Source organism: Micropterus salmoides, unplaced genomic scaffold, assembly GCF_014851395.1.
Source record: "Micropterus salmoides isolate LMB-PRFRI ecotype aquatic unplaced genomic scaffold, ASM1485139v1 Ms_hic_scaffold_7, whole genome shotgun sequence".
Lineage (NCBI taxonomy): Eukaryota > Metazoa > Chordata > Actinopteri > Centrarchiformes > Centrarchidae > Micropterus > Micropterus salmoides.
Window position 1 is genome coordinate 9460534 of NW_024044459.1, and position 27344 is coordinate 9487877.

The window sequence follows — 27344 nt, forward strand, 5'->3', positions numbered from 1 at the left end:
TTTTTCCTGCATTGAATGGTATCTTTATTGGACCATCAAATATAATTCAGGCTTATAATTAGAAGCCTGAAGCTAAACTGGTGAATTTAAGCTTTAAGTGAAAACACATGTTTATATTAGCCTAATGCTCTTGTAAATGTCTCCCCACCCTGATAAGGCCAATATTTGCTCTTACTAAAAACCCAAAAGCATTATTTCTGTATTCACTGTGGTTCCACTCAACTTCAGGAGTTAGTGTAAGCTGCTAACAACATACAGTGTGTGTTTGGGAAGGTAACAAATTATATTTGATGTCCCAAACCACAGCGAGAGTTGAGATGTCTCTTCAAACTGTGTGTGTGTCGAATTAGTGAAGCCAATTACACATCCATCCTCTGATGCTGTGCAGGTTGATATTCAGTGTAAGATGGAGATAAGTTGGAACTTTTATTGGACCCTGTGGGGAAATCAGGCTGTTGCAGCAGCTAATGTAATAGGATTTGGCAGTGGAGAGGAGAGAAAAGACACTATTGAAAGAGGCAATGAAAATTATGGAAATAGTAAAAATTGTGAAACTGACTTTAATGAGTTTCCTGTTTACAAGCAGGATCTTTAAAAAGTTATGCTGCCGTTTTAACACATATAGGCCTGTATTCTTCTATGCTTGCAATCTGTCCATAATATTGTAATGACGTCTTTTACATGTCTGGCTGTATTGAAAAGCCCTTTGAGGCAAATTTTTGATTTTGGACAATATAACATTTATTTGTTTTGTTGTGTGTGTGTATGTGTGTGTATAATTCCATATATAATATATAATACCTGACATATTTGACCTTTGACCTCTGCGTGGACAAAAGAAAATTGTTTAATAAATGTTAGAGTCATTTTTAAGTCAGTTTTGTTGTTAATTGCAGCCCAAATTTTGCTTGCCACTGTTACCTTAATTTCAAGTACAATAAATAAATAAATAAATAAATAAGTAAATAAATAAAGGAAAGTAAATAATAATGATAAACAAGTGCGGCCATATACATGTAAATGTGCACATTTAGAAATGTTAACAAATATATAAAGTGTTCCTTTCCTGAACAGATTTGGTGCTATGACCACTAAGGTTATAATAATGTAAGACTTTTGCCTTCCTTTTTCCTCTCCTCCCTTTCACCTTATTTACCCTTCCCTCCCCACACACGATCTCCCTCAAGATTACCTAGCCTTTGAGAAACACATTATCACAAAAAATAATTTGATAGTAATCATTTTGGTCAACATTACTTTCAATCACACAAATAAAAAGCACAATGATTGATATAAAAGGAAAACGGTACAGGATCCATCTCAGTGATTGGCCGGAGCTCTTGAATCCAACATGAATAACTTTATACCTAATTGATGTCATTTATCTTTGTATTATTAGTGTGATGTGTGTCTCTACGTTTTTTCTAAATTGTGTTAATCACAGACCGGAAGTCAGTTGTTATTTTGTTTTTTTTTAATTATTAAATCTTCCACTGGGTCCTGGTTATAAATAGTTGCAGGGTTCAGACAGCACCATTGAAGAAGCAGAAAGAAAGCTTGTTCAAAGGAAAAACTTATTCTGATCTCTGTTTTTGGCAGAGGACAAAAGGGCTGAGTGGAGATCAGGTTACTGCCACGTGACACTGAGGAATCTCAGTCCTGCACTCCCTCTGATTAAACATTACACTCACAGACAGAGCTGCAGACATCCTATAATACTACTTTAGAGGGATAATATACAGACATCAGCTGAATTAAACACCCTGTAGCTACAAAGGATGAAAAATAAGTCCACCAGAAATCAGACTGTAACACAATGTTATTAATATACAATAAGTTCACTGGAAAAGCTCTACAAAGTCCCTGTAGGATTATTATAGTGACACCCCTGAGTAACATTACACTAAGTAAAGAATACTTAAACTCACAATTAAATGTATGCCGAATATTGTTTTATGAAAACATAATATTAAGTAAGATAAAGTAACCATAACCTGCCACCAAGGGTGTATAATGATATAAAGAGGATAAAACTATAAAGTAAGTTACTATAAACTCAATATTAAAACATTTTAAAAGACAAAAGTAACAATGAATATAAAAAATATAGAATAAATGTTTATGTTTAATGTTGTGTGTTTAATAAATTAACTGTTAAAGCCCTTTATCAGTTCAATATCATCAGTTTCTCCCAAACATGTTTCTATTGAGTTTGAACTTCTGCAGTTACTATTACTAATAGAAGCTTAATGGGAGTTTTGCAGTGATGATTCATGAAATAAAACCTACCATCAGGTGACCACAACAAACCCTATACAGAGTCCCTATAGGATTATTAAAGTGATACCTTAGAATATAACATATCAAGTGCAGAAATGGATATCATTGCTCTAATAACACAATGTAATGAAGCAATGTGTGATAAAATATGTTTGAGCATGTTAAAGTCACTTTTAACAAATCTGTAGTTCCCCGTCTGCAAAACTAAGATTTCCGGCTGTAAATTTGACTGAAGTCCAAACGCTCTTCATGACCAATTTCCCCCAAAACTAACGTCCACACATACAGTAATGCTGATACCTTGAATGAAAAAGGAATTCATCTGGGAAGCTTACAGTGAAACAAAAAAAGAGAGTAAGGCCACCACAAAAACTCTCCAAACTCCTTCTAAGTGAATATATGGTGAATATGTCAATGAGCTGTGAGGAGTTCAACCAAAGAGGGATTTTCACCTCTCAGATTGTTTTAACACCTACTGGAGACATGAGACTGTCCAGTATTGTGCAAGGTTACAAAAAACGATTTTATGCAAATAATTTAGTTTTCAAAACCTGGTAATTATCTTGTGAGCACTTATTTGTATTGGAGGGTCCCAACCCACTGGTTTGGAACCACGTTCTCACCATTTGAATAATTTTGAATAATATATGACACCTAACGTTAAACACTCACTAAGGAATTCAGATACATATGTAGGAATATGATAAGAATATCATGAGGAGATAAAGTCACCATAAACTCCCTGTAGCATTAAAAATGATAAACAGGGGATACAAACACCATAAAGTACGTTTGGTCACTATAAACACATCATAAAAACTTAAAAAGTGAGTATTGAGTACCACAGACACACTAAAGTTCCCTAAAACTATATATCAGCACTCCAGAGACACTGTGGGGAAAAAAATAAGAATTTATTATTTTTGCAAACCTCAGATTCCCAGCTGTAAAATTGGATTAAAATGATAAATCCCTCTGATTATTTTACATTCATTCGTCACAAACTTGCTCTCCAAAATCCGAATTCTCTCCCTTAATCCCCAAGGAGTCCCCATCATGTGAGATTATGATATCTGCGAGGTGGGTGGTGGAGTGGGGTGGGGTGGGGGGGTGCAGCAGAGGAGAGGTGGGACGTCCTCCTGGAGAGAGAGAGAAGGGGAGGAAGAAGAAGAAGAAAAGTGGGAGTGGGGGGTTCGGGGCGGACAAGAAGACCGCTGCACAAGTGACTTCAAACACCGCGCAACATTCGCTGCAGGAGCGCTGAAGGTCCGACCGTCTCCGTCTCTCGTCGTCATGTGGCTCGGCTTTTAAAAGCGTCCCGGCTCCTGCCTCTGCTGTTGGGGAGAGGACAAACCACCCTGCACCTGGTGTTCTTTTGGCAGAGTTGTGCGCCAACTGGTGTCTGCCAAAGCAGTGAGACGGCACGAGGTGGTGGATACTTCTCCTGGTTTCGGGACTGCGCCGCATTCCAGCCCGGAGCGCAGCGCTCAGGAGTCGGACCCAGTGCGCTCAGTCTCTCCGCTCCTGCTCCTCTTAAAGATTTTTCCAGGTTGTTTTCACATACATCGGGACATCAGCAATGCAGAGTGAGAACTGCCTTCATTTGCGCTAGAGAGATAGACCTCAACACATCGCGCGTTTCCCCACCTGACTGGATTTGGATTTAATGCCCTTTTTGGTTCCGACCATGAGTGGATGGTGGATATTTGTTGGCGCTCTGGCGGGGCTTCTCACCGTACCCCGTGGGATACATGGTTGGTATTTTTGGTATCATTTCACCAAACCAGTTATTCGGGTTGTTATGTGGGTCAGGGGTTACCAGGGACCACCATGAACACTCAAATTAGTGACACAGTCCGCAAATCTAATCAGATTTAGTTCCATATTCACTACTTTTTCAGCACTGAATCATAAATCAATCCAGGCTGCACACTGAAATATTGAAGGGGAATGAAACTTGTGGCCACAATTGCCATCTACCTTGAAAATTTGGAACGATTTCCTTTTATCCAGGCAACAGTGAACAATGAAATATCCTATATTCCTCAAGTTGCGGGGGGCATCCTTGAACTCCCTCAACGATCCTTTTTTGGGATCCCCTGAGCTGGTTATTGTTTCCCAGGGAAAAGGGCAGAGACTTAAATTTCTGCCATTCCAGCTTCAGGATTTTCAGAGTTTTAAAGTAGTGAATTTTGCAGACAAGTATTCATCATCGAGAGAGCGAGAGTTTTTACTGTTGCTGAGAAAGCCATTGCCATACTCAGATTAGTGAAATCCCCTTTGTGTTTACACACAAAGCATTGATTAGGTGATTTGTGGGTGAACAGCTGTGATATATTTGGTTGAAAAGTTTTTAAAGTTACATATGTTGTTTCAACAGCATTTCAGTGACTATATTTCAATGTGGAAATACCATTGAAATGCTGTTTTAACAAAATTGTATGTATCCTGGAGGGGTAAAAAAATTTATTTAGCAAAATGAACACAAAGTCTTCACATTTCTTGGTCTGCAGATCTCTTAAGTTCTTGGTGAGATAGCAGGGAAGTCAAACGTCAAACATCAACGTCGGTTTGAGAAAGTAATTCAAAGAAGATGCAGTCTGGAACAAGTTCATTAACCTGCTTCAAAAATACAATATTTATGCTGTGATAATCTACTAGGTGAGTGAGACTGTATTCTGCTCCATAGATGATAATTCTGTAGATGCTCACAGTCACATTCAACAAACTGCAAAGGAGACTTAATAGATAAGCAAGATGTTTATCTGTTCTGCTTTTTCACTGTCTTTAATATCTCAACACATCTCTGAATCTGATCCTGCTCATGGCCACTCTACCCCTTAAATATTCATTACACTGCATGAAGTCTAAAAGATCTGCTCATGCACAGCTACAGTATTCCCATCAGTGGAGTTATAATGCATAAGACTGTCAGGAGCAGAATCTAAAGCAGGTTACTGAACTGACCCAGTCCATACCAAACTCAGGCCTGTTACTATCAAAGCCCGGTTGCTGTGGGAAAGAGTCAGCTGCATGTTGAAATGTGGAACGTGGAAGTTTCTCTGCTCACATGCAGGAGCAGAACCTGACTTCAGACTTTCTAACAAAATCATTAGTCCTCTCCTCATCTCGGCATGCATCCAATGTGCTTGGCAGCACTTGCTTCAATAAAATTCTAACTTTTATAAAGCAACATACTCCTTTGCCTCCTTGCGTTGAGAAGAGAGCATGTTGGCGTTGGCAAGCAGAGCAGAATAGTTATAAAAGTTGAAATGTTATCGACATTAAGTGCTGCTCTGTGAATTGGATGGATGCTGAGATGGAGAGAGGACTTTGTCGACTTTAGTTTGGAGTAGATGAGCTTACCTCACATGCTGCTTTTCAGTTAAGATTTCTTTACAGTCTGCTGAATGTGGCTGTGAGATCTGGAGAATTATTACCCCTGACCAAACCAGATTACAGTTGACCTAGGACATTATTTTTGGTTGATAATGTTTTTGAGGCAAGTAACTGAACTTATTCCAGCAATGGTATTCTTTAAATTAGACTTTCTCAACTGTCCATGAAGCTTGATTGCACTTCTATCCCACGAAGCACTGATCTGATGATTTGCAGGTCCAAAGATGTCTAAATTTTGACAACATAAGGTCTTTTAAAAGTCTAGGATACATACAATTGTTGCTGCAACAGCATTTAAATATCCACTTGATTAAAGCAAATCTGACACTACTTCTACTACTTCTTAATTAAGCCCAGTTTTAACACAGTTTAGTTTTTTCACCTGCCAACAAATCAATGCTTTCTGGGATACAAAAACAAGAGTGCAGTGCTGTTTTCCCTGCATCATAAATAGTTAAATATTCACTTGATTGAAGGAAATCTGACACTACTTCATTATTCCATTTCTCAAAATAGAAAAATGTGGTAAAATATGTGTAAGCCTACATATTTTCTCATTTTTGTGATGTTCTTTGATGCCTATTTCTTTTATGGCTGAAAAGGAACAACTCCAAGATGATGATGAAAGTCATTTAGACCATGATTATTCCGAGCTGGTGAGGCATTAAGCCTTGATCACAAGAAAGTAGTGTTTGATATCTCCCGATTCTGTTAAAGAATCATCTTGTGAAAAGGGCTTTACATTTCTAGAATTCTCTATAAGTTATTTCCTCGCCCAAGCAATGTTACAGTGCAAACACGAAGGAGTATGTGGAATGAGAGTTAATCCAAAAAAGGACAGAGGCATTGTTGCTGCTTTTGGTTTAAAAGCTTAGCTTCAAACTGCTGTCCTTTTTTTGGAGTAACTCCATAGTTAGTTCAACACATGTATGTTGAACATTTGTACTCTTTAACTACGGTAAATTACATCTACACTTAAGTATACAAAACTACTGTATTATGAGGCCAAGATGTTTTGGCAGAAGCTGAAGCTGAAATCACCTTGTTAGTGTGTAAAGTTGTGTCAGAAATCCCCACTCGCATATTTGCGCAACACAATCTAAATATAATCACCCTTTTTAAAAATCTGAAAACAAGGTTAGACTGAATTCACACTCACTCTTTGATAAAATGACACACTCACACTAACATTTGTTAGTGACTGACCCCTCAGAGTGAGCAGTGTTAATAATTGTTTAAATCTCAACCGTTAATTGCTTTCTGGAAACAGTTTTCTTTAGCAGCTGAACAGTAATGTAAAACCACTTCTGTATGCCCCGCCAACTGATTAAACTGCCAGATTATATTTTGTAGTGTACTTTTCTCCCATATGGAGAGATAAAGAGACAATAGCGTGAAGCAGCAGCATAAACAGACTCGCTCTGGGGCATTTTGTGTGAGAATACAACAGTAACTCTACTCTTGTTGTGTGGACTGGGACCAATTTGGTAAATGTTTACCTCTAGCTGTAGGCTACTCTCCCTTGAGGCGTCTCAGCTTTCTCCAGTCTGATTTTGTGAGGCTCAGACCTCAAGCTGTGCTGAGGCACGTGTCCATCTGTCTGTGTTTTCTTAACATTTAGCCCTCAAATTGAACCGAGATAATCATCAGCACCCTGCCATTTCAATCTAAAGGTTGCATATTTTCTGGTTTTCAAATTTCTGGAAGACCCAATGGCTACACTGAATTAAAATGTGGGTAAATGCTTTAAAGTGGTCATATTATGTTAATTTTCAGGTTCAAAAAATTATTTTAGGGTTTGTACCCTTGTAGATTTACATGTATTTGAGTCATACTGCACGTTACTGCAGCTCCTCTTTTCACCCTGTGTGTTGAACGCTTCGTTTTAGCTATGAAGTGATGCATCTTACCTCTACAGGATCTTTGTTGGGAGTTGCACATGCAAAGTTCCTATTTAAGGACTACTAGCCAATCAGAAGCAGAGTAGGGCGGGTCATGAAAAGCCTCTTCGGTTCAGCTGTAAATGTTCCCCTTACCACTTTAGCAACATGGACTAGAGCAAGATTTTCAGAGTGGTGAGTTATTAATCTGTAACAAATGTATCTTTCATCCATAAAGTTTTGACTGAGCTCGGTCTCTACATCACAGTAACAACTTTATGTCCATTGACTGCCTGGAGGGTAGCTAATGTTTGGAAGGGAGAGGGCGTCTTGTTACTGTGCTGCAGCTCAGTGTGTTTTACCACCGGTGTTTTTAAGGCCGTGTCGGACTAGCAGCTTGGCGAGCATTATGACGTGCATTTTGCTATGTCATCACAGGGCTCAAAGGGAAAAGGCTGGACTACAAACAAGCTGTTTCCAGGCAGTTCAGAGTAGTGCTTTGTGTGGGACTTTGGGCTTGGACTGGACTGGACTTTGGGCTTTTTCACTATGCAAACCTATGACAATAAAGGAGAGGGAAAAAGCCAACAAGCATAATATGACCTCTTTAATTTAAGGAGTTGGAAGACAAAATAAGAGATATAATACTGATTGGGAGTGGTTATGTCAGGTGAACCCTCAGGTCAAGTCTTTATAAAGACAGTGTTAGGTTAAGGATGGAGTTTGCATGTTCTCCTGGTGTCTGTTTGGGTTCTCTTCAGGTGCTCTTGCTTCCTCCCACTGTCCAAAGACATGCGTAGGTTAATTGGCGACTCTAAGTGGCCCTTAGTGAAGGGTTGTTTGTCTTTGTGTCACCTCTAAATTACTTTTGTGGCGAAATTTGCCATGCATATTTGTACAAAAGGCTATGTATCATTGCTAGCTGGGTAATGAATAGCATGCTGATGGTCTGGTTTCTTTGAATCTGCCTGCTTTTGTGATATTTGATGGCACAAGGAGACTTGTGTTAGCTGAACACTGCTTGGTAGCTTTGGCTTTGGAAGGCAGTGGTGTAGCTAAAGAAAGAGTTGGGTCTGATAAGTTCTGGTAAGCACATTGTTGAGCCATCTCATTGTTGTGGATGGAACTAATTAAAACACAGATTTTTGAATATTTTCCCCATCTGATACATGCACACACTCTTCTCATGGTGGAGGGCTTTTGATACCAAAGATTGTGGGTTGTCTCACAGTTGTGTGTCAGATGTTATATATTAACCTGTAAAGTGTGCAGGGACTTTATGGGTGGGCACTTTAAATAAACTGAAGTTAAAAAATCTGAGGTTTTACTAGAAGTGAGGATCGGATCTAGACTGATGTTGTCTGGACATATGAGCACGCCTGTGACATTCAAGTAAAAAATTCCAGTCAGGGTAGTAGAGCTAGCTAGCATAATTTATCTTAGCCTCAGCAGTTACAATGTACTATTGTTTAATCAACTAAGTGTGTGCTTGGACAAGGGTTACATTCAGAGGAGGTTTGCATGTTTAAGTTCATAAGTGGGTTAATGTAGGGATTTACATTCTTGTCAGATGGTAGTAGATATATAATGGCACAGCCTGATATCTGTTAAACTGTATCTACTGCTCAGCCAAATCCCAAAGTCAAGACAATGGTGGCCATTGTAGTACATCTCAGACTCAGACTAAGCTAGACTTTCAGGCTTAGCTCAACATTGATGATTTGACAATGATTAGAGACAATCAGGATTGTTCAACTGTTTCCTGGGGTTAGTCTATAACTGCAACAAAGGGAGGGCTTCTTCATTCAACATTTGTGATACTGTAATAATAAAATCTGAATCCCTGTAAGATGAGACCTTTTTACAGTGTGCTGCTTTGTGACTGAGCTTCAGGTCAGGGAGATTTTGGACATTTGTTCCTGGATTATTCTCCCATTGGGATTCAGAATCTGTTTATTCACCTGACATTTTTCTCTGTGTTATAGAGACGTATTGACCCCTTTCAGAGTTTGACTGTATGCTTGACACTAAGGACTTACAGGAACTCACATCCAAGAGTTTGAAGGCAATTTATTCGTCATCTTTCATGTGGCTGATCTGCTGTTTGACCCGAGTGTCTGCAGGAATTACAGTGACAGATTTACATAATCCATAACAAAAAAAGTGTGATCATGACTAGACTCTAATGCTGTCTTTCTTTCTTTTCCCGCCTTTATCTTTATCCTAGGAGCTTGTATCTACGAGGGATCGCTGTATGCGGTAGGTGCACCCATCCTTTCTTGTCCTATTTTATCTCTCTAGTATCACTGGTTAAAATTTCCTGCTGGCGGCTCACAGAATTAGGATTTTCAGGCCTGTTTGGGAAGTCTGATGGGTATTTGCTCATGTATTATTCACAGGGGACATTACCAGGTTAGTATGACGGACAGTTGAAGCCGTTAAGTGGTTGTATGTGCAGAGATTGGTGGTAAAAGGCATATGTATTATCAGTAGGGATTGCTGCACATCCTCTGCTGTCTGAGATGTAGCCGAGAAGATGTGTCTCATCTATAATGCATGCCTCATACTGACTTTGTGGATGATAATGGTGAGGAGAGAGCATGATGCAGCTTGGCGCAGCCCTGCCTGCTAAAAGAAGAGCTTTATTGGTTCTGCTGAGTGTTGGTGAACATTCAGGGTTGCGCTCTGAGATGTGCTTTTGTTTTATGTTCTTTAAACTCTGCTCCGGGATCCTCATATCCTGGCTTGAAACTTTTTTTTAATCTGTAAAGTTGTCGTGTTTGGTTCGAGGCATTGACAGAAAAGAAGTCGACTTGTTTCCCTGCGCATACTACTATGAGCATTTACACTTTGGATGCACGTTTGAGCTGGAGATAACAGTCAGTATATGCCAATATATATTTTTAGATGTTTAGAACATATGCAGAACATGGACAGAATCAAAGAAAATTAACATTTATCCAAATTTTTCAAAATGTTTAATATTGCCCACCTCACCACTACAGTTTGCCAATATTGTGATCTTATTTGATATCAGCTGTCAACCGTCATCTGTTGCCAATTGGATGGAATCTTCTGTGACTGCAGCTACATGAAAAAGCTGTCTGAAGAGTCTCAAGTGAAGTTACACTTTTCTTTGAACATTTTATTTATCTAGCCAGTTGTCCAACTAAGTTTTATATCAATAAATAATTCAGAATTTCTGTACCAAAGAAGAGGTGTGATGGTGTGTAACTTTGCCTTAAAGATCTGCTAATCCTAAAAGAAATATGTAAATCAGATTTAAGAGAGAGATTTTCTGCCCAAAGGAGGGAAAAAAACTTTCAACACCAGCACGTTATACTTTGAGGTGACTCCGATGTGTCTGTCCCCTTTTTGTTGGTCGAACCTAAGTAAAAATGAAGGAAATTTTCTGCTGTGCACTTTACAAAAACACCACTTGTGTCTCGCAACAACTGATAATCTCTCCTAAAAAGCCTTAAACGTGGTTCACAGCTGTAGAGTTGTAGTTCCCAGGCAGAATAATGACAAACTCCGGCTTCGTTCCTGCTGTGTTACCAGCATAATTACAGTAAAACTTAAAACGGGGAGCAGTAACTAACATACAACAACCTCCAATTCTGTAAACATACCTGAACACATCCTGAACACAAAGGGGACAGTTGTTGGAGGGAGGATGTGAAGACAGAAAATGGTTCAGTCAGTGTTTTTGGAGGGAAGAGGGGGAGGGAGGAGAGGTAGTGGAAGAGAAGGGAAAGGAGGGGGGTTTGTGGGAAAAAAGAGAGGGCAGGGAGACAGGTGGGATGTCCCTGCATGTTTGAACACAGTCGGGACAAGGCCCTTCTGGAGTTCAAAGTGAAGAACCCCCCCCACCCCCACCCCGCCACCAACACCTGTGGGCAGATAGGAACAAATGGAAAATAAAGAAAGACAGATTAAAGTGCAGGTCTCAATAGAGGCCCTCAGGCATCCCTGTGTGGTTTAGGTCTGTGGTGAAAATAATCAGAATAGCACAACAGCCTTCTCACACATGATCAGTTTTTTCTTTCTTCTTTTTCCAGACTATTTAAGTAGCTTTGGTGTTCAGCTTGATTTATACTAATAATAACTCAATCCATGACCAAAGACTGGTCTGATCATCCTTCAAAGTTAAATATTAAAAAAGACATAAAGGCACAATTATGTATGTGAGATGACAAGCTTTTAAAACCACCGGTTTTATGCATGTCAGGGCAGTGAAAGAGTATTTCCCCATTCTTCTCTATAGCATGATTAAAATGTTTCCACAACTGAAAATGTTTATTTCTATTTCCACACTTCTCCGTAGTGTGTATGAACGCTGGTGTGTGTTCACCTCATATATAGCTGCGCACTGTTGTTCTTTTATTAACCCTGTCTGCAAATATGTGTGGCCCAGTCAGTCTGTGTACATGCCCTTCAGGAACCAGGTTTTCTTGGCCATGTATACGGCTAAACAATAATCTAATTGGCTTTTTACATACACATGTGCATGACAAAGACTTACGACAGGGAAAGTAACAGTGGAACGGGAGAAGCCAAGACGGACTCAGGTCTTCTGCCACTAATGCAGTTAATATCAGTGGGCCATGCTCTCAAAAAAAGGTACGTTGTACAGGAGAAAGCTGATTACTGACCTGCTGCCTGCATATTTGGATTTACAGTAACCAGGTTACTACAGTGCATGTAAACACATTATCCGATTACCTGCCAAACCTGGCTTCTCTGAATAACCTAAATGTAAATGCACATTCACTGATTGAAAAGAAAAGAAAATATGGGCTCACAGATGGCTGGGAAGATGCAGACAGTATGGTCTGTTTTGCATTAAAGTTAAGTTTTTATTCATATCACAGCACAGTCTTAGTCAAGACTACACTTACCACCTCATCCTACCAAAGCAAACAAGTTTATAATGGATCTTTTGACAGCAGCCATATGGGAAATAGGATCGAGGAACTGTTCAAACTCCAAGGCAGCTAATCAGAAATGCCAAAAATCTATCAGATTGTCAAACATCCAGGATGTTACATGTTCAGGCAATTAATCAGGCATTGTGGAGTCCTAAAACAGAACCTCATACTACAGCTAATCTGGTGGAACTAATAATTTTCATAGACAAATGTTATGTTCTTTGTATTCTTTAAAAAAACTGCTAATCACCCTGGATTTACATCAGTGTGAGTTTCAATGGAGATTTGTGGAAGTGGAATTTCTTCTCTGTCAAGACAAAACATTTGTGGGTTCTGCTTTTTTAGGAATTCATTAGAAAGAAGTACAAGAAGACCCATATTGATCCAAGCAATTGTGATTTGTACATGTGGTACAGTGTGTGAAATGGATTAAAAGCCGTGAGGTTCAGACACTGAAGAGCAAGTTCCCACATTTTCGCAGAGAGTCTATAGTTCCCAGGGTTGGAGCTGTTTGGATTTAACTTCTACTGAGAAGTTGCAGAGGCCAGGGGTAGACCTTAAATCATTCACCAGTCAGCTGTCTCCCAGTTCCATCCCTGTAACCTGATGAATCTCATCACACCCACAGAGAGCTGTGCTCAAAGGAACCTGTATCATCTGGTTGTTAACAGAGGTCTTCAGTGATGTCACCCTCAGGTCATCCTAAACACCACAACCTCATCAGCTCATGTCAGCTCGGATGCTTACATCATGTACCATATGTGACTGCTAGTGGTGGAAGAAGCTCTCAAATTCTTTACATAGAGAGCAGGAAAAGTCTCAGTTTGGAACTTTGCAGTGAGATATGTTGAGTACACTGTTTCATTAAATTTTTTAAGTGATTAATTTGCAGCCATTTTTAACTGAGGGGCCAACTTTTCTAGTTCGGACTCATTCATCTTGCTAACTACCCTATATTAAATACTATAACTAATAATACTTTTAATTATCGATTAATCATTTACCCTACAAAATGTCCAAACTAACTTATTGGGAACACATCCAATATCCCAATCAGCAAAAAAGAGAATACAGTCAAAGTACAGCAATATGTTCAGCTTGACCAGGTGCATCAAGGCTGTATAAGTCACTAAATAAGTTATAAAATACACAGTTGTCATCAAACCATAATGTGGCTTTTTAGAGAACAAAGTTATCTTATCTTTATAATTTGTCATGTTTTTGTATAATTTTAATCTGTTTGGTTAGAAGCAGCCTTGAGATAAATGCCGTGGAGTAAAAAGTGCAAAATGTCTCTCCAAAACGTAGTGATGGAGTAGAAAGCACCAATACCTCAAAGTGCACTGAAGTACTTGTTGCAGTATCCTCCTCCTCCAATCTGGAACCCATGCTGTCCATTGCTTTTACCAAGCGGCTGTACAGTTTAAAGCGTGTTCTACATGCGTCCTGACAGATTGAAATAACTCCAGACTTATTGCAGCTGTGCAGTGCGCCACCAGGCTTGACATGCTGCTGAAATACAGCATATACTTTGCAGTGAAGGACAGCAGGGCTTGGCAACATGCAGCACCATGTCCAAATATATCACCTGCCCCTCAAGGCTTGAATTCCTGGCATTGCAAGTCGCCGTTTCTGTAGGAATCAAAATGTAGGGCACCTCTAGAATAGCACCTTTAGGACACAGGTCCAGGCAGAAATGCCAAGATTTACAAAGAAGCAGAGCTGGGAATTAGCAAAGCATTAACCTGTACATAGCTGAGACAGTGTTTGTAGTTTAATGCGTTGGTACCACTCCAAACCCCTCAAGCACACCAGCTCTCACTCATTACAATATGAGCAAATTTGTTAATGCCAAGTGTGTCATCTGGGTGATTAGATGTACAGTTACTGCTACATATGTCATGGAGAGAAGGTTTCTTCTTGTCCTGACTGGTCCCAATTAATTTCCTCTTTTCTCATCCAAATCCTGCCACTTTTACTCCAGAGTCATTTTTCTCTCACACTGAGCACTGATTGAGAAGCTCTAACCCAAAGAACCCCTGATAACCAGTTCTTAATTGTGAACTGCTCATAAAGACATTTTTTCGAGAAAGGCCTGTGACCACATTTCCAATTATGCACACATCAATGCACATGTATGGTGTTTACAACACGGAGAACCATAAAAGGTAATGAAATTCGCTGCTGTGCTCTTAGAAGTTTTTTTATTTTGTCTTTTTGAACCACTGTCATATCTCTGAAGTGCCTTAAGCACAGTTCTCAGTTGTAGTTGTGGTTAGTGTTAAGCCTATATGTCTATCTGTGTATGACATTTTCCTGAATTTATGAGCAAATACTCACACATCATTTTCATTTGCTGGAATGGCGGCAGCATTTAAAATAACACTAATTCCTCCGAGTTCCTGTGAACGTTTACGTTCTGAAAAAGACAACATGATATAATACCACTGCTATCCCACAAAATCATGTCACCATGTAGTTGTGGTTGTGTAATTGATACTACAGGCAGAGGTGTCATGTTTATCAAAGTAATGGACAAGTGGAGTCCTGGTAGTCTAGGGGTTTAAGACTCTGGCCTTGTAATCAGAACATTGCTGGTTTGAGTTGGCCTGGGGACATTTCATATGTTATCCCCCATCTCTCTCTCTCTCTCTCTCTCTCTCTCTCTCTCTCTCTCTCTCTCTCTCTCTCTCTGTCCTTGTTTGCTTTGAGCTCTCGTTGGCCTCCTATCAATTAGGGCTAAATTGCCCCCAAAATACTTCCCATGATGGCCAGCTTTCACTCTGCCTTCGATGTTGTCATACAATACATTCTACAAACTAGCTCAAGCATAACTAGACCCGTAAACCATGACCGCTTATACCTTGTCAAGTGTGCTAGTTTAACACATGATTACCGTAAAACGTCAATTAATAGCCGAGTCCCAAATAGCCGCCTACCTCGTTTACTGGCCTGGTGTGGGAACATATTTTGACAAATAAACGCAGGTCTCCATTAAACGCCTGGTCTGGTTTTCATAAGTTATTTTATTAAGTTATTTGGATGTATTAAACCTCTTAAACCCTGCTTTAGCTGCTTCTAAGCTGCTTAGATCGTTTATACAAACTTATGATCAATATGTCAATACAAACATGGTACACATCGTTAGAGCTGTTAGATTCTCCACAATTCAATCGTTCAGTTCAAAATGAAAAAAAACAAATGCATAACTGATACCATCAACCTTGCTCTGTTTGGAACTGTGAGCTGCGCTTTATCAGAGGTGCTAAAGTTAACATGTATGTGTGGTGAGATTTCTGCCTGATCAGAAGTGTTTTCAGTTAGTTTCATTTTCCAAATGGTCTGAATGGATATTACTTCCAGCAGAGCAATAACGTAATGCACATAGGAGTATAGGGTAGGTAGATTAAAAAATTCTTCAGAGTTCTCATTAAATGATGACATTATTCTCGTAATATTGTTTATATTTTCTCGACACGTCAGAGAATACAGATATGTGGGAGAGATTCTGAATGTGCCGAAAGTTTTGAACATGAGCAGAAAACCTGCTGAATCAGAGGAGCTATTAAAGTGCAGGAATTTATAACTGAATTAAAATTAATTAATTTCTCAGTGAGGTGAAAAGGTGCCACATGCACTTTTAAAGAGGTTACTTCCCCAAACAAAGACACAAAAGAGGAGGGAAGACTGAATCAAGCCAGAAGATGTCGACTCAGCAGAGATAATATTCCGAGAACAGTTGATCTAAAGGAAAAAAATATCTAGAAGCAATACAGAACGCCTTATATTCTTAGATTTTGTCACCTGCAACATGAATTTTGTGTTTCCCTTCACATAAATAAAGCAGAAAAATTCACCAGAATGCAGGAAATTAAGTGTTTAATGCTCAAACATTTCATATAATTCAGCACTGAAGATTTCTTAAAAACAGTATTAAAATCTCGACTCAATCTTGTGTCTTGTCTCGTGAGCCAAGTGTCTCGCCACATCCCTAATCTTTAACGTTCTTAAAATTATTTTTAGCAGCCCTGATTATTTTGCATCATTGTACCACTATTCATAAGTAAACCTCCATATGTAATTTGCAGCACCTGAAATACAGCTTGCAGTGCACCAAGGTGATCTCTCAGGAAAATAGCTTTGTGGAACATTTCTAGTCACCATCAGAAAAACAATCTCAGCAGTATGTCTGATTGCAGCAGCGGCCCGACATGCTTCACAGCTTTAGTTTGACTTAAAAAAAGAAGAAAAAAATCAGCTCAAACTCAAATTAAAAGGCAAATACAGTTAGCTCTTTTGAAAGAGCCGAATCTCTGACTTCCTCTGTGCTGAGTAGTAATATCATCAGCACGGGTATTCATATCCATCGACATTGTGCCCATTGGGGTTTGGTGGTGAAGTATGACATTAAAAGCACTAATAGGATCTGACTGCTGTTGGACAGAATATTTATATTAGCGGAAACTGCCTTTTCCAAGGCTCCTTGGTGGATTAACGCTCAAGCTGTAGTGATAATTCCTCTATGACGACCGAGTCGCTGCTGACTGGTGTTCACGCTGCGGTTCCCCCCCGTGGGGACGACCCATGTGATCAGACGAAAAGCCAAATCAGACCGCATGTACCCCCTGCGGGATGAGACACGCACCACAGGCCCACTTCAAGCCTGCAGGAGGGAGCTGAGAGGAGGAAGACAGAAGAATACTGAAACTGGAAGAACATTGGGGACAAGAGGCAAAACAGAAATAGGGTTAAGAAAAAATGTGAGGGATGAAAATGGATGTCTGACAGCTAGGGCCCGACCTCACCTCAGTCTGTGTCAGCATTTTCCTCTTTCAGCTTGATAAGGAATTCTGGACAGGTAGGGTGGCCTGACAGCAGAGCGGGGGGGGGGACGCCAACTGCAAACTAAATGGGATGAACAGTGCGGTAGCTCTGACTCAGTGACTCTGATCTTCTTGTATGATCAAGTGGCGTTTTCTTGATACTTGTGACACCACCCTTATGATGCCTGATGACGCCCCAAGACCAAAAACATAGCATTTTTGTTGCACAAACTTTGTGTCACTGTGCAGGAATCCAGGTTTCAAAGTTTGTTTTTGCATAATTTATTTTTGCATTGTGTTTTACCCACAGACACCAACTGTGCGTGTGTGCGTTAGACTCTACTTAATATATGATTTTGCAAACATTTCCAATATGGCAATATCCGTATTGTGATATTATTAGTCAGTGAAAGAGTGCATCTTTTATTAGACAAATAATGTCACAGGTTTGGCTTTTGGTTTTTGGAGATAGATTACTCTCAGTTAATCAAAGCTCAGTGAATCATTAGTGGCCGGACTTAGAGATTGTTATCTGTCAGAGCTTCAGATTCTGTGCCCTCAGTTTTCTCGCCATTTAAACTTTTGACTCAGTAGGAGGTTGTTTGTGTTTGGTGGTCAGCATCAACATGACATCAAAAAAACTTCAAGCACACAGTGAAGTTCAGTCAGGGACATGCTGTGCTGCATCTTCATCTGCTGCCACTGTTCCAGTCAGGTCAAGGATAAAGGCTTGTTTTGAGTAGCAGACTGTAAAAACTGCAGTTAGTTTTTTACAAATGCTTATTATGTAGTTTTATTTGTTAGATTGTGAAGCCTGATGTCTCCAAATTAACCCCCACTCCAAACCCAGCACTTGCCTCTCCTCCTCGTTTATGCCTTTGAGGTTTTCTCTGCTACTGTGTGAAGTTCCCGTCATAATGAAGTGAGCGCTGGCCTCACTGATACTAGGAGAATAGGGGGTTTTCAGAGGCACTGTGGCCCAGGACACACTGAAATAGATCATTTCAGGACATGCCATTCGTGGCTGTACCACATCTGAATTATTAAGAGGCACGAGGCTGTGAAGCGCCTACACTGGCTGCTCTTTTCAAGATGCTTTTAAAGCTAAACAGCTTCTTGCATCTTGAATCCCTCCGTACTCCTGAGCCAGAGCGGCAGTTTCCCATTTGTTTTGCTCGAGGGAGAAACTTATATAGTGCAGTAAAGAAACAGTGCCGTGAGACTTACTCAGGAAGGCACTACAGGTTACAATTTTTAAAATCTTATAAAAGAATTATAATTAGGACATGAAAATGGCAGATTTATGCAGGTAAATGTGAACAAAACTACCATGGGGAATTGAACCCAGATCTGTCACACCACCATATCCACTGTGACATCACACCCCAACTCAAGTGGGAGCCACTGGGAAAGTAAAGCTATGCAGAAATAACTTAAACCTGCAGTCTTTCTAACTGCCAGTAGGTGGCGACTCCTCTGGTTGCAAAAAGAAGTCAGATTCCATTAGAAATAATGATAAAATGACCTTACTTCACACCTGATTTATTACCTCAGCAAACATTTTCGTAATAAATTTATGATCTCAATCGTTTGTTTCAAGACTTCTTCAATACAACATGATTTTCATTTACTATTAAATGAACATCTAAATTTAGCTCTAACTTTAAATTGGAAACTATTGATTATCCAATTTAGAGAAAATAGATGATAAAGAAGAGTATGCCTAAGGAATACTTTGTGATTGACAAGTTGCTACTATGGTGACCTGTCAATCGGGCTAGAGGCATCTCCTTTCCACTGCACTGTTTAAATTTAAAGCGTTATTTAGTCTGCTGTTAATTTTGCCGGTAAGTACATTTTGTTTTTAGCTAGCCAAAATTCACAGTTAAATTCACAGTTAAAAGTGAATTACAGATGCACCTTACCAACCAAACTAGCTAGCTCCACCGTCTCATCCAAATATCATCACATCCAGTTCCTAGTTGCGAAAAATCAACATGATGGCGACCAAAATGCCAAAATCGAGGCTTCAAAACGGCAGTCCACAAACCAATGGGTGACAGTGACTATGTGCACTTCTTTTATACAGTCTGTGGTTCAACCATAAAACATACAGAGGAATGGGATAATGTGTCTTCAGGACACATTCAGGATTATGAAAACCAACGAAACATGTAAACATGTGAGTATAATTGTAGATGTTGTAATTTCACACAGATCAAAATGCAAGGACCACTTGGGAGGCTTAATGATGTGAACGTAGCATATAGTTGTTACAGATTAAGTGATGTAGCAAGGAGAACATCATCTGATTGGGCTAATGGGTAACGAGCCCCGGGAAGAAAGTGTTGTGTTATGTGTGTCCATGAGAAGCCTGGAGACAGGCGGAGAGGTGCACAAGTGGGTAATGAGAGGGTGAATGGACGTGTAGAAGGTAGTGTAAGACCATGTACAGACGGAAAGCAGCACTGCATTTTAATAAAATGCAAGGGGCTTTGTTTGTGCATACGTGTTGCTACATGTACAGATGAGAAGAGTTTGATCCAGGAAGTGCAGTTTGAAGGCTTATTAGATGGGAAAAACAGAGGCAGGATTTTATACCCCATTTACTAAAGGTGGAGTTACTGTAGTTCATTGCATGCCCGTCATGCTGCAGAGTAATCGACCAGACATGTGTACACTTACTTGTATTTTATTGGCCAGCAATGTGTTGCCAGATTTATTTATTAGTTTTTTTACCAGAGCCCTCAGTGTTTGGGACCCCTGCTGTTGTGGTAGTGGCGCAGTTGTGGTACTGAAATGAAATAGCTTTTTTTTAGTGCAGTGCTAATGTTGGTCTGACCGTTGCCTTAGGGGATGGAGAAAGAGGAAAGCTAAGACAAAGGGAAAAAGAAAAAGGATGGGTTTATAAGGTACAAGTCGGCTTTGTTTGATTAAAATCATTAATCAGAGTATTGGAAATAATTTCCCCATATTTCATGAAACAACCCCTTAGAGGGCCTTCTATTTGCCACTGTCCCACGCCTCAGCAGTGCTGCTGGGGCTGAATGAGAGCTCCCCATGCTTCCTCGACTGGAACTAAGCCCCCCCCCAGCTCTCTGCAGACATGCAGTGCTGTGGAGGACTGGAGTGAAGCGTTGCAACCTTTGGCAAACACCCAGCTACCGGGCTAATGGGCAAACAAACAAGCTAGCTTCTCCCATTTCTCATCTACCGCCCTACCCCCCAACTCTGATCCCCCCTGACCCTCCGAGCCATCCGGCGGTGGCTTTGACAGTTTCCTTGCTGAAGGTCTGTGAGGTCGTCAGTCTTTTGTCAGTCACTTCATTCAGAGTGTTTGATTCGCGGCTCGCCATTCAAGCCAGTTTGCCTCTTATCTGTAAATACCAGCATGCGGCCCCTGAGCCCTGGTTTGTCTTTCTTGCTCCACTTTTCCTTCTGTCTGTGCCTGCAGGCTCTTGGAGCTACAAGTGTTTAGACAGAGAAGGGTTGAACTGAGCCAAATCTTTGTCCCCGTCGGCTTAGGCGGCCGTGTTCACACACGCTGCAGATGACAAACCTGACAGGGTTCATTTTTTCAGCTTCATCCCTGGGTTTCCCTTCTGTTTTCAATTCTGAATATAGGAGGAAGAAAGAGTACATCTTCAGGGAGAACTGCTTAAAAAATTTATTCTGTTATATCCATAATAAAGGACTGACGGAATTCAAATGGCTATGAGGAATGAGAGCACATGAGGGAGTGTTGCACATTTTGGAGATATTTACTGATTCTCTTGAGTTACAAAATTATTTCATTATAAAAGTTCCAACATTCTGTGAGGCCACAAAATCAATCTCTGATGTATCTGTTCAGAAGCACCTTGAGATTTAAACGTTGTTCAAAATTAATGTCATTCATGCACAAAGTTTATACCAGTTTTCTTTGTCATCTGGAAGACAAGATATTCTAATCAGTCCTTTAGATCTTTTGCAGAATAATAGAAAAATAATAACTAAAAGCTCCATGAATATAACTACAACATGTGAATTAAGCTTCATGCACATGTGCATAAAACCTGACAGTAACCCTCAACATTCACACCACAAGGATTTGAAGTCCTCGCAATGTACTTGAAGTCTTTGTACTGTGTTATCTGGCCTGCTGGATTTTGTACATTTTCAGAAGAAATGAGGGCCTTTATGCTCAGAATTGTGAATTTTGAAGTTGTTATTTTTTGTTTCTGCTGAATGTTTGACATAAATGTTTAACTGCAAGAAGTACCCCACAAATTAAAGCTGAAAATACACAAAAAAATACACATTTTAAAGTTAAAGGTTAAAATGTAATAATAATACAGTTATGCACTTTCTCCATTACTATGCATTTGTCAAATGCAGGTGTTTGGAAGTGAATTGTGGTCTTTGCTTCTTCGACTGCTATTGAGAAAGGCAGTGAATCTACGGCTCCTTCAGTGAAGCAGCCCTAAAAGAGAGAGACTATTCAGCTGACTTTCTCTCGATGTTGAAGATAAAAAGTCATTTATGTGTCAGCAGCCTCTTTTCCATATTCCACCGTCCTCTTACAGCAACTCCCTGCCCCTTCAAATCAGCTCTGATTTCATGTGAAATTCTCCACAGCACTTCACACACTACCCATGGCACAATCAGATGACCAGTCAGCTGACAGCGCTGACAGGATCCATGCTGAGAAGATGTGGAAGGACAGTGATGTTCTGAGTTCAGGGTCTACCCTCCTCATCACTTCTGCCCTCTTCCTCCTCTACCCTCGAGAGCTATCATCTAAACTATTTGTCAGTTGTCAAAATGTCAACAACTTCAACAAGTTGTCATACATAACGGGCGAAATAGGTTGTTTATCAGTGCCTTCCAAAATAAACTATATAGCAGTTAAGAAAACGAGTCATATGAACGCTTGAGTTGCCCAAACATTACCATAAAAATATTAATCATGCTTTAATTGCTACAAGTGAATATTGTAGAAAAGCAAATTAAATATGTCGACAGCAGATACTTTTGCTGATACGTCCAGTTTCCTCATTATGTTGACAAAAATGTAATCCAAACGTAATAAAGATCTTTGGCATTAGACAATATTGATGTTCTGATGAATCGACTAATCTGTTAGAATATCAAGACAGTTTTTCTTAAATGATGCAAACCTGCAGTTCAGACATGAACCTTTGTTAATGTGGTGGTTTTTATCATCTTACTTATCAAAGTGATAATTGCCACACCTGGCGCTGGCAACAGATGCCAATAGACGTTCAGTCTACTGTGATTCATCTTTGTAGCACGGTGTATAACCTCTTTCACTTAGTGTTTGCATTATTTATATTTCTAATTAAGTCTAACTAAGTCTGAGTCTGACTTTTTCCAAACAATTGAAATTAAATCTGTGGCCAGCACCTCCAATTGATCACCAGTCATTTAAATGTTTTAAAATCAATCAAATAGCTGTTTTTAGGTGTCAGATTCATACCGAGGAACCACTGCTGTACATTAGATACTGTACAAGGGAGTACAAAAACGGCCACTTATTGATGTGGAAATTTCACTTTCTCTTCCAGACATGAATAGATAATCAGATGTCTACCTTAATTCTCATCTCACACTTTTTAAATGTCCAAATACACGGCAGGAAAAGCCTTAGTGTAATATTCCCCAAGATTTGAATCTAACAGTAATTGTGCCCCAGTCTGTCAGAGAGAGTTTTATGAGTGCAGTATGATTATCTGGGTCTCTGCTCATTACCCTGCACTGTTAACCTTTTACCAAAAGGAGCTCGGTGGAATCGCAGCCCGTAAGATAAAGCAGATGATGACAGTTGGAGATGGATGTTTGCCTCAGGGTAACTTGTCGGGAGCCAGACCCAGCCTGTCGATGACTTCATTTCCCCTGCTTACCTGAGCACCTCTGCCTCCCTCAGCAGGAAACAAAGCAAGTTCCCGCTCTGTTTGACCCCACAGGATGCTGCGATTAACTCAAGCGTACAAATCTTGGCTCCCTGCCTGACTGATAAGAAAGGAAGAAAATATAAACTGTTGGATTGTTGAGGAGGGGATTGATCTCTTTCACTTCCTGGCACTTACTTGAAGCGGTAGATGAGATTTGTGTTTATTCATGATTGGCAAGTAAATATGATTTCATCTCTACTGGCCTTCCACTGACTATTTTTTTTTTTTTTACATCCTTCCGTGAATTAAGAGTATTGAGTTTAGCAAGTTCATAATGTCTGTATTTGCATTTCCCACCCTTCCACACTCAAAGTTGAGATTTCGGAACAAAAACCTTTATTTATTCTACAGAGATGGACTTGGCACAGAGATTTGTTTTCATCTACCGAGAATAGTGCTGTCAGAAACCACCCCTTCTCTCATTCACTATTCCCTACATAATAAACCAAGAGTTTACCCTATAGTGAGCAGTAACAAGATATTTTGGGCACTTATATAATATTAATTATAAGGACTTTGCACTGACATGTGTAGTGTTACATAACCTTTAATTTCACATCTATCAAAGGCAAAGCATTATGAGATTGTTAGCAAAAAGGTATTGTACAGAGACATATGGACATGACATTTTTGTGTCACTGAGGCAATATATCATAGCTAAATTTTACACTGAGAATTTAGATACTCAGATGTCGGCAAGTAATAATAGTTCAGTAGGAATAAAATAGGAAGTGATTTCAGACTCCCTAAAGTTTAAAGCCTCATCAGGGGAGCTAGGTGCTATAATGTTTATTACAACCCAAGATTCCTAAGTGTTTAAGGGAACCAATAACAGTGAGATGATTTTTCTATTCTTAGAACCTCACAAGAATGAAAAGTTGCAATCTAAACATTGTCCTGAACTTTGCTTTTCCCTTTAGGAAAGCTGATGGGGTCATTTTCTGGGAAGCATTAACGTACTCATTTGATTTCATTGCTGGCCTCTAGATTTTGTTCACTATAAGTACCCACACTACTAAGTTAAATAGAAATCAGGCCAGTAGTTGTTGATATATCGAACTCTTGACTAAAACTTGACTAATTGCCTAACCTACCTGCTTGGCTTGCGCTGTTTGCAGGGCAAAAGTCATATAGACACAATTAGTTTTAGATGTTTTAGATGTTATGTAAAAACATTTTTAATGACTACATTTTAATATGTTGAGACCTGCCCAAATTCAGTCCAGTTTAAAGTTAGGCATCCAGATGTATTTTGACCTGCAAATTACCAAATCAATACATTCTGTCGAATAACGACAAACATTGCCATCATCACTAACCTCTGCTATTATGAGTGCTTCTATTTTATTTGTTGGTGAACAGTGATTTATGATTTACTAGATATTTTTTAGGGTTTCAACCTCAGCTTACTTTCAAAGCTATGTAATAGTTTTAGACATGTTGCAACTGTTACAAAATGCCCTTTCAATGACTTTTCCTAATGAGACATGTCTTTTCATACAAGCACGATTAGATTTTCAAAATGACAGGAGGAAACACTTCTAATATTCACCTTTGTCCGTTGATACCCTATAATGCATTGACCTTTTCCTATGAAAAGGCACTTGATGCGTCTTAAACCGAGCCAGCTAAAGCTGACCGTGCACTCTCTTGTCTGTTTGAATGATCTTTGCCCTCTAGTTACAGAAAGAACATGCCTTGACTCGCTTTATTACAGGCCAGTCTGAGGTAGAGACTAAAAGTCTCTGTCCCTTTGTTTTGCCTGTGAAAGGAACTTATTTGACAGAAGTTAACATAATGTGAGGCCTCGAGCCTCTTTAGGTGACTTGATAGTTTGACCTAAGGCGGTAGTTCACTGAAAATATTAAAACAGAAAACATGAGGTATCACAATTGACCCTTCGCTAAGCCACGCCCCAAATACGCAATCACAGCGCATTATACGACTCTCTCTAACTGAGGTCCGACACTTTCATGGCTGCGCTCCATTGCCTCGTATGCAAAAGAAGCTCTTTTCTAGCTCTACTCAAAGACCTGGGGTGTAATAATGACAATCGCTGCCCAGGAAGGTTGAAAGGAAGACGTACGATTTATTCCCTTTCCAAAACCAACCACAAAAAACAAATCCAGAATAATGTAGGCTGTGGATTGTTCCTAATGTTATGTTAGTTAGCTAACATTAGCTAACTTACTACTGAATGTAAAGTTATAAAGCCCTACTGTTCTTTAATGATTGTAATAGTGAATTGAGACCTACCCAGGTGTACAGGAACAGTGTTGATCCTTAATATTGTTGTCCTCTTTCTCAATAGTCAGGTAATATGGTGGTTCACTTTTACACTGTTAGGCTTAAGTTTTGTTCTCATCACTTTGAGTCAGTTTGACAGCCTTAATACAACCTTCAAATGCACAATGCCACTGCAAAAATGTGCTTCTTTCTGGGATCACTTTTTCCAACAAATTTGACAATATTTCTCCGGGGAGTGAAGCAATAGACAGTGGCAGCGCAGGTCGGACTTAGCAACAGTAACTAAGGGGGGGGCATGGCTTAGCGAAGGGTCAATTGCAAATAATTCCATAAAATTGGATCTATAACCCAGAGTTTATTGGAGAGAACAAGAGCTGACACTGTGTTTGACCCTGGCCATATGGTTTATTGTTGGTGTAGAGAGAGAGAGAGAGAGCAAACGATGTGTGACGGAATGAGGACATTAAACATTTATTTTAGCTGTCGCCTCATTGTCCAGACAACGTGGCTCTTCTGTCTTTGTCATTATTTTGGGCTGTAAAGAGCATGAGATTTGTGTGATGGCGGCTGCGACAAAAGGACGTCTTTTAAGTTCCTGTGAGTGGAACTTAAAAGCAAACTGAGAAGTTGCCTGCACATCGTTAGGGGAGTTTGCTGTGTAAGCATCTAGTTCATGCCTTTTACTTGGGTACAGTGTGTAAAACAATGGGAATGTCTCACAGGTGTATGCCTAAATGTGATAACCAGTTTACTCTCTGAAGCAGCAGGAAAGGCATGAACAGTTGCTTGGAGCCAGAACGTGGGATGAATTTTTGATGAGCTGCTGTGCACGAGGGGGACACTGTAATTGTTTGCTCTGATTCGTGGAAGGAACATCAAATGATTTCATTGCAATTAGACCGTGGTGTGAAGCTGCGCAGCTCTTATCGCAGCATTTATGTAATAGGGGAAAATTACATTTACATGTCCCATTTTTCCTGCTTTGTTGCCTTGGCTGAGTCAGCTGTCCTGCTTGGTGACACCCTCTGGGCGTTTGACAGCTCTCTCTGGTGGCCTGTCAGGGTTTTATTGAGGGTTTCTACCCTTGTGACGTTGCTGCACGGCGGGGTGTCCTTCCTTTTAATGCCGGAGAGACAGGCAAACAAAGTCCGGACTGGAGGAAAGGGCCCAACAATTAGGGGTTTATAGTTTGGTGGTCTGGTGCATCAAGTTTTTAATTTCATTAAACCCCAGTAAGAGTCTGCAAGAATTGCAATATTGATTTGGTCATGCCATAGAGGGCCCTTGAGAAGTCTTTCTATTTTAAAGGGAGAGATCAGAAAAGTCAGTAGTTCATAAACTTAGTATATGGACTTCTTGTATGGTAGAATACTGGAAAGAATAATATAAAAAATAATAATAAATGGTTGGTGAAGAAACAGTCTCACCACAATGCTCGTTACAGGCACAAGAACTAGCTACCAAATTAACCGTGTAGTGAGATTGTTTCCTCAGTTGTTTCCAAGGTTCAGACTGAACTTTGGACTTCACTGTAGAGTGATTTTGTTGCAAATTTTTTTGAATTATTTATTTTATGGTTCAGTTTCCATCTGCACCTAACAGATAATCTGATGGATTTATGAAATAAAAGAATAAAATAAAGAGGCCTAAATAATGATGAAATTAAACTCTTCTGACCAACGTTTTCTGGAGACATTTTAGAAGTGCCTAAAGGACTCCTGAGGGTCCATGGTGCTCAGTTAGGAAACCACTTTGTTGCTACTTCATGCAGAAATGAATGCGATGGAGCATAAACGGCCAAAACGACTGCGTGGTCGCATGATGGGTTAT

At 39.8% G+C, this 27344-nt stretch overlaps 1 protein-coding gene across 1 annotated transcript in view; it reads left to right on the top strand.

Moving 5' to 3' along the window:
• The first annotated feature begins 3460 nt into the window (after positions 1 to 3460).
• The window catches only part of fras1 (Fraser extracellular matrix complex subunit 1), a 246426-nt gene continuing 222542 nt past the window's right edge, over positions 3461 to 27344 (top strand). Inside the window, 2 exon segments of the mRNA XM_038703512.1 lie at positions 3461 to 4034; positions 9787 to 9818. Of these exon segments, the coding sequence (XP_038559440.1) occupies positions 3947 to 4034; positions 9787 to 9818 (120 nt within the window). The 5' untranslated portion in view covers positions 3461 to 3946.